Source organism: Triticum urartu, chromosome 5, assembly GCF_003073215.2.
Source record: "Triticum urartu cultivar G1812 chromosome 5, Tu2.1, whole genome shotgun sequence".
Lineage (NCBI taxonomy): Eukaryota > Viridiplantae > Streptophyta > Magnoliopsida > Poales > Poaceae > Triticum > Triticum urartu.
The window spans coordinates 563,844,336-563,852,891 of record NC_053026.1 but is presented as its reverse complement, the minus strand read 5'-3'; the positions used below and the strand labels follow the sequence as shown (position 1 = coordinate 563,852,891).

Sequence of the window (8,556 nt, the reverse complement as noted above, 5' to 3'; positions counted from 1 at the left end):
AGCATGAACCTTTTTACTAGTAGATCTTTCGGTGTGCCATTGAGAATAATTAACCATAATATTATCTAAGAGTTTGGTAGCTTCTCCTAAAGTGATTTCCATAAAAGTGCCTCCCGCGGCCGAATCTAAAAGATTTCTAGAAAAAAATTCAATCCAGCATAAAAAATTTGTATGATCATCCACAAATTCAAACCATGTGCAGGGCAATTACGTATCATTAATTTCATCCTCTCCCATGCTTGTGCAACATGCTCATGATCAAGTTGCTTAAAATTCATAATATCGTTTCTAAGGGAGATGATCTTAGCGGGAGGGAAATACTTAGTGATAAAAGCATCTTTGCACTTGTTCCAAGAATCAATACTATTTTTAGCCAAAGACGAAAACCAAGTTTTAGCACGATCTCTAAGTGAAAACGGAAATAGCTTCAATTTAACAATATCATTGTCCACATCTTTCTTCTTTTGCATATCACACAAATCAACAAAGCTGTTTAGATGGGTAGCGGCATCTTCACTAGGAAGGCCAGAAAACGGATCTTTCATGACAAGATTCAGCAAAACAGTATTAATTTCACAAGATTCAGCATCGGTAAGGGGAGCAATCGGGGTGCTAATAAAATCATTATTGTTGGTATTGGAAAATCACACAATTTAGTATTATCTTGAGCCATCGTGACAAACAATCCAACACACAAGAAAGCAAAAGGCAAGCAACAAGAGGCGAACGAAAAAGAGGCGAGCGGAAAAGAGGGCGAATAAAACGGCAAGGGTGAAGTGGGGGAGAGGAAAACGAGAGGCAAATGGCAAATAATGTAATGCGAGGGATAAGAGTTTGTGATGGGTACTTGGTATGTCTTGACTTGTGCGTAGACCTCCCCAACAAAGGCGCCAGAAATTCTTCTTGCTACCTCTTGAGCACTGCGCTGGTTTTTCCTTGAAGAGGAAAGGGTGATGCAGCAAAGTAGCGTAAGTATTTCCCTCAGTTTTTGAGAACCAAGGTATCAATCCAGTAGGAGACTACACGCAAGTCCCTCGTACCTACACAAACAAATAAGAACCTCGCAACCAACGCGATAAAGGGGTTGTCAAGCCCTTCACGGTCACTTACGAGAGTGAGATATGATAGAGATAATAAGATAAATATTTTTGGTATTTTTATGATATGGATAGGAAAGTAAAGATTGCAAAGCCAAATAGATTGGAAACTTATATGATGAAAGATAGACCCGGGGGCCATAGGTTTCACTAGTTGCTTCTCTCAAGATAGCATAAGTATTATGGTGGGTGAACAAATTATTGTCGGGCAATTGATAGAAAAGTGCATAATTATGAGAATATCTAGGCATGATCACGTATATAGGCATCACGTCCGCGACAAGTAGACCGAAACGATTCCGCATCTACTACTATTACTCCACACATCGACCACTATCCAACATGCATCTAGAGTATTAAGTTCATAAGAACAGAGTAACGCATTAGGCAAGATGACATGATGTAGAGGGATAAACTCAAGCAATATGATATAAACCCCATCTTTTTATCCTCGATGGCAACAATACAATACGTGCCTTGCTGTCACTGGGAAAGGACACCGCAAGATTGAACCCAAAGCTAAGCACTTCTCTCATTGAAAGAAAGATCAATCTAGTAGGCCAAACCAAACGGATAATTCGAAGAACTTGCAAAGATAACCAATCATACATAGAAGATTTTAGAGAAGAATCAAATATTGTTCATAGATAAACATGATCGTAAACCCACAATTCATCGGATCTCGACAAACACACCGCAAAAAGAATTACATTGAATAGATCTCCAAGAAAATCGAGGAGAACTTTGTATTGAGATCCAAAGAGAGAGAATAAGCCATCTAGCTAATAACTATGGACCCGAAGGTCTGTGGTATACTACTCACACATCATCGGAGAGGCTATGGTGTTGATGTAGAAGCCCTCCGTGATCGACCCCCCCTCCAGCGGAGCTCCGGAAAAGGCCCCAAGATGGGATCTCTTGGGTACAGAAGGTTGCGGCGGTGGAAATAGGGTTTTGTGGTGCTCCTGGATCTTTTCGGGGTATTTGGATATATATAGGAGGAAGAAGTAGATCAGTGGAGCTGCGAGGGGCCCACGAGGGTGGGGAGCGCGCCTAGGTGGGCTGGCGCACCTCCCTGCCTCGTGGCCACCTCGTTTCTTTCTTGACGTCTACTCCAAGTCTCCTGGATCACGTTTGTTCCAAAAATAACTCTCCTGAAGGTTTCATTCCATTTGGATTCCGTTTGATATTTCTTTTCTGCGAAACACTGAAATAGGCAAAAAAACAACAATTTGCACTGGGCCTTGGGTTAGTAGGTTAGTCTCAAAAATAATATAAAAGTGTATAATGAAGCCCATTAATCATCCAAAACAGATAATATAATAGCATGCAACAATCAAAAATTATAGATACGTTGGAGACGTATCATTAGTATGTATGGCCAACCTAAACCCCAGACGCAACGGTCATGAACCGGGGATGAACTGGTTGGTTTGACCGGGGCGTTACAAAATGGCCCTCGGTTCACATGGCAGACGGACATTTTCATTCTTTGTCGGTGTAACAGGTAAATCCGGGTGACTTCTGACCTTTGCTTGTTCCCCATAGAGCTTCTTGTGGCCCATCTGTTAGGCATGCCATGAATTCAGGCGAAGTACTTCACAATCATCTAGCGTGGACATGATCCAATGTCGCTAGCTAAGACTCGTTAGAGGATGCCTTGAAGTCTTCGTCCAAACTAGGTAAGACTCAGAGCTACTAAGACATGCAAGACTATCTTTGAACTATCATAGTTGAACCCAAACGTTCCACACCGTCGGAGTGATGGTCTGACGATTCTGACCACCGTTGGGGTGTTGCCAGTGTGTACATAACTATTAGAGTTGTGCTCGAAATCTTTGGGTTGTTGAAGCTAATGCTCTCATGAACTAGCTGCCATTAGGGTGATGCCCTGACATCCGTGATTTTGCTAGAGGTTGCTCTTTGGACAACAAAATCATCGGAGATCCATTTTTGCGTTGGTGGATGAGGATATCTGACAATCAAGTTGTGTGTATTGCTTACTCTTTTGTTTTCTTATTTGTTAGGTGTCTTGTAATATCATCTTTCAGCATCTTGTACCTTGTATCTTTGTTGTTTCCTACTTATCAGGGTGTCATTAATTTAATGCCGGGCCCAGGCCTCCTTTCTCAAAAGTAAAAAAGCCACACTTCGTGCTTCCTTGCAACTTGCCGCAAGTGTGGTTGTCTTTAGTTAGCAGTTAGCACAACCCCCTTCGATGATGCCACATGAAAATCTGAACTCTTAGTGGGTATCTTCGTTTCCTTTTTTTATTGTCCACTGGAATGTCTGAATGCGAGAGTGCATGGTTACAATCAACATTGAAGGAAGGACCCATTCACAATTAGATTCCAGTGAAACACATCGTGTTCTTATGTTAGGCTAATCCAATCCTAACGGGATAGAATATATTGTCATGACACAAACGGGGGCCGACCAATACCGCCTAAAGGATGCATCCGACGACATGATCTGATCACATATCGTTCGTATGGCGTACAATGCAGTAATAATAGAGTAGCATAATAACTGGGCAACATAGTTCATCCAGATAATTAACTTATCTTTGCTCAGATGTATCATATTAGCACAAAAAAATGTCGATGAAAAGCAAATCACTACCTCATCACAATCAATGCAAAATAACTCTATCCAGATCAAAATAACTTCATCTAGATTTGCACAGGCTAAAAAATGGACCCAGACTTCCCCTTCCCATGAGCATGTCCTTGGCATCGTTCATCTTGGAAGTGATATAATGGTTGCTGCCATCATGAAGATAGTTGGCTACCATTGGCTCCTTTATCTTGTCCATGTGCAGCATGCTCTCTGAAGCAGCAAGGGGTAGCTCTGGTTTACAATGCCACATTCATATTTTCAGCGTATCTATGTAAGAGCATGACTACTAGTCTACCATGTTATCTATAGCATCATCTGTAGTCACCCATATAGCAAGGCGGACTATAAGGTTGACAATTAGACTAGTACATGTATCAATCTACTCGTTTTCTTTTTCTTCGTAGGAGGACATGTAAAACTAGGCTTTTGCATGAGAGCCCACTGCCCTCATTTTTTTCATATCTTCCCCCTTCACATAAGCAGAAGTGATGTAAGCAGGCTATAAGGGCATCTCTAGCAGATCCCCTATACTAGAACTACCAAAATTGCACCCTATCCCACTTTGCTTTTTAGGGAAATCCCGTACTGCAGCTAGCAGATCCCCTAAAACCTACGTTCCTAAAGTATACATTTGGTTCACGCAATTCATTGAGCACGTAGATTGCGTTGGCGAGGAAAGCCATGTCGGCGAAACTACACGCGATGCACGTCATCTCGGACTCCGTGAACACCACCACTACCTTCATTCTCCTCCTCCTCCCCTGCCGCCACCCGGACGCATATCTTGCGTCGACCTTAGAGCATGGAGGCCACACTCCTCGGATCCGCCGGTATGGAAGCATGAGAGGAAGAGGGACCGAGCCTGTCGCTCCGTCCGTGTGAGACAGCCGTCCAGGCGCACCCCAGGGCCGCCCAGTGGGTAGCTTGCGGTGGCGCAAGGGGAAGAAGGGACTCTCAGCAGAGGGGCACCCGTACTTGGTAGATCGCGATGACACAACACGCACATGCACGCACACCTGGGGGCATAGAACACACACAGCTACACGAATTGTCTTCCCCGCTTCCGACCATGGCTCCACAGGCGAATCGTGAAATTCTTCGTTGTCGGCGGGATTTCAGCGCCGACAAGGGTCGCCGGAGTAGCAGGGCGGTGTGGGATTTCATTTTTTCGTTCATCGGAGCAGCGGACCACCAGCGGCGTGAGTTCCGATGGTGGCATCATGGCACAGGGGCTGCGCGGCTGTCTCCCTACTCTTGCTCTAGGGTTGCTAGTTGGACCGAATATAGTCATTTGGGGAAGATTTTTAGGGAGCCAAACTTATACTTTTTTAGTAAAGTTGGTTTTAGGGTATCTGCCAGCTAGTGCTTAACTCCATAAAAACTCATTTTTGCTCCTCAAATCTAGGCTTTCGAGGAGCCCCTTATTATAGTTTGCTCTAACTCAAAAAACAATCTTACCTACATCATTTCAATTGTACAGGACTAGCTATGATATCAGTGACATTGTTACATGTTAACAAGGACAAGATGGACCCAACTAATCAGGTACATGAGCCCAGCAATGAAGACTGCTGCTTCCCCGGACAACCCGAGACCACACTACTCCATTTCAAGACCTTCCGATGACCCGATTCAACCAATCCACAGGCACCACAGAAGGTAGAAGCCGAGTACTACCCGGTCGCTTGTCGCCATCGTCGGTTTCCAGACACTGTCGCTGTTCCGCCGTCCCTTTCAGTTTCCGAAGCAGCCGAGTGTTACCGAAGCCGCCGGGCGCAACGGCGGCCATCGAGGCGGCAGGAGTGACCGGCCCGTCGGCGAACTCGTGGGATCCTACGGAGCCGAAGAGTTTACTGCTGATCAACATTATGATCTGTAGTCGTAAAGCCCTGCCGAATCGGTGACCTCCAACATCCTAGCGATCTCCTCCAAGTACCCCTCGACCTTGTAGAAATCGTTCGCGGCGACGGCGTGGCTATGGTCATTCTGGTGGAGGGCGACGGCCGTCGACAATGGATTCTGCTGTTTCTGCTCCGGCACCGGCGCGGCGGGTGCGGCGTTCCATTCCCCCTGGAACTGCTGGTTGTGCATGTTGTCCTCGTAGAGGAAATTGCCGCTGTCCACCGTGCTCGTCTGACTGACGTACTGGTGCTGCTGCTGCTGCTGGGGGATGTACGGAGCGGCGGGTGCCGGAGCCTGCAGGCAGTTCATGTATTCGTCGCTGGCCTCGGACGACTGAAAGCTCCCCGTGTTGGAGCTCGAGTCGGCGGCGGACGGCGCGGGCGCCGGCCTCCACGGCTGCTGCTGCTTCCGGTAGGTGATGGTCCTCCTGAAGATCCTGCAGATGGTCCACACCTCCTGCATTTTCAGGTCACACGTCAGAGGGTCAATCTTACACTCACACCGCACCACATCACAGGTGTCCGCACCGTGATTTTTGTGTGGAAATGGAATGCACGCGTGGACCACTTACCGCTTCCTGCATGCTCGGGGAGGCGTTGGTGGCCGCGGCCGGCGGTAGGCGGAACTCGTGCATCATCCAGTCGGTCTTGGTGCCCTTGCCAGCACTGCCGCGGTAGTAGACGAGGGATTTCTTCAGCCCAACGGACACGCCGGAGCCGGAGCCGCCGGCGGAGTAGATGGGCCGGTCGATGCCCGTGGCCTTCCAGAAGCCGGAGCTTGTGACCCGGTTGGGCCGGATGCTGTTCCGGTACTTCCTCCCCCTGAGGCAGAAGAAGTACCACTCTTTCTCCCCACCAACCGTGCTCGCCTCTGCGTAATTTGCAAGTCAGATAGAAAGTCTTTGTCCCAGAAAAGAAATTGCACGGCGCACGATGATGCATGGAGAGAAGGAGCTTACTGGGGAGATCCCATGGGTCGTGCTTGTAGATGTCCATCTCCCGGATGACCTCGATGCGGAGCGACTTCCTGGCCACCTTGCGGCGGAGGTAGAAGGTGACCAGCTCCTCGTCGGTGGGGTGGAACCGGTACCCCGGCAGCACCACGTCGTCCTCCTCGTCCCCGGCGCCGCCGAGCACCACCTCCCCGTCGCTCATCACCTTCTCCATCTCCAACTCCATGGCGCTCATCTTCGCCTTGGCCACCATCGTTCTACGTCTTGCTTGCTGCTGCTTCTCTGCCTAGTTCTATACTTGTATGGATCTTGTTCCTTGTGTCGTGCATATGCGTTGTATATATAGGAAGCGCTTGGTGGCCTGGGAGCTAAGTACTAGATGAAGTTGCTTGGTCGGACTTCTCCCGCCACACAGCGGATCTTGAGGAATCTTCTTCACAGCAGCAGCTTACTCTGAAAGGATGTTAATTTGTTTGCGCCAATGAGAAAGCTTACTGCGTACATAGTACTAGCTTATTATAACATGCAAAGTGCATGCAACTTGGCACCCGATCGATAGAGAAGTCTTTTTTTTAACACCAGTACACAAGCGCTCATATATATGCGCATATACTTACCTCTATGAACACACATACGCACACCGGCCCTATCTTTATGAACACCTTCAAAAGAGTGAGACACGTATCGTCAGAAATCCTGAAATAAATTCTAAATAAATCCGAGCATCATATGTACCCTCTCTGTGGGTTAAGAATACTACTGCCTATCTAACCATTCAACTATAGATTGGTTCGTCGATAGAGAAGAGTCACTTCGTGTCCACCATAGGTAGATGTGGGGAACTAATCAAGGGCATGAGCTCATCATACGTACGTACTACGTATTACATAGCCTCTGACTGAGTCCTCTGATATGAGAGAAAGGAACATGCGCAAACGTATTCGGTTGTGTTGGTGTCCAAGGGTAGATCTTATAGAGACACAAAGAGATATCTTGGTTGGACGATTTCTTTCTTATTTCTTTTGTGATGACGCATGCGATGCTGCCAAGTGCTAATTAAGTACCAACGGACTAAGACACGGATCGACTGTACTCTCTCTGACTCGGCATGATGTTGTGCATACCAACTGAAGAAAAAATCGTACGGTGCGGAGCTGAATCGGGCAAGAAAGAAGAAACGTTTGGGGGACAATCTGGTGGGTTAGGGTGGGTTGTAGTAAGTCATTTTGCTATGCGCTAAGACTAGGCACAATGGGTAATAACTCAGACTAGTATTATGTACTCCCTCCATTCCTAAATACTTGTCTTTCTAGGCATTTCAACAAGTGACTACATGCGGAACAAAATAAGTGAATTTACATTCTAAAATATGTCTACATACATCCGTATGTAGTAGTCATTTGAAATGTCTAGAAAGACAAATATTTAGAAACGGAGGGAGTATATGTTACTCATCTATATTACTATCTCTACAATGGGAAGTAACATATGTGTGATGTTATGCAACACTTTATTTATTAGGTTATGACTCATCTTGCCTTGATACGTGTGATGTTACTCATAGTATTAGTAACTAGCTATGTTACTACATGTCTCTCTTTCTTCATTAATTGCCTGTCACATTATCTATATGATCTAGATATGTATGATGTCATCAACTATGTTACTTCCATTGTGGGTAGTCTAAAAAAACATGCATGATGGAGAGGAGTAGGATATGTATGTAGCTTTTGTTGACCGTGGAGCAAATGTGAGCAATGCTTCGATGACACATACACATTTTTTTGCGGGAACGTACATATGGGTTATCTTCAAGAGGGCGATTGATTAATGTCGGTTCGGCTAAGTATGCTCATGTTGCCTTTTTTAACTACTATGCCTTATTACTCCTTCCATAGAAAAATATCGTACATAACTGTGTATTCATTTTTTCCCAAGTCGAGTTTTCTAAAGTTTGACTAAGTTTAAAGAAGATAAATCCATATT

The 8,556-nt window shown here is 45.9% G+C and overlaps 1 protein-coding gene across 1 annotated transcript; it reads right to left on the bottom strand.

Annotated features, from left to right (window-relative positions):
- Positions 1–5,142: 5,142 nt before the first annotated feature.
- Positions 5,143–6,865, bottom strand: LOC125506035 (transcription factor JUNGBRUNNEN 1-like). The gene is made up of 3 exons (XM_048670919.1): positions 6,577–6,865; positions 6,190–6,488; positions 5,143–6,074 (listed from the first exon to the last, which is right to left on the bottom strand). Exons 1-3 carry the CDS (start codon positions 6,821–6,823, stop codon positions 5,583–5,585), a joined length of 1,038 nt encoding a protein of 345 aa, XP_048526876.1. The 5' UTR covers positions 6,824–6,865; the 3' UTR covers positions 5,143–5,582.
- Between the last annotated feature and the right edge of the window lie 1,691 nt (positions 6,866–8,556).

Excerpts from the sequence above, each read along its gene's own strand:
- LOC125506035 (XM_048670919.1), bottom strand. The coding sequence starts at position 6,823 with ATGGTGGCCAAGGCGAAGATGAGCGCCATGGAGTTGGAGATGGAGAAG. Across the intron at positions 6,489-6,576 it reads CGACCCATGGGATCTCCCCA|AGGCGAGCACGGTTGGTGGG; the intron begins GTAAGCTCCTTC and ends CAAATTACGCAG. Across the intron at positions 6,075-6,189 it reads CCCCGAGCATGCAGGAAGCG|GAGGTGTGGACCATCTGCAG; the intron begins GTAAGTGGTCCA and ends CTGAAAATGCAG.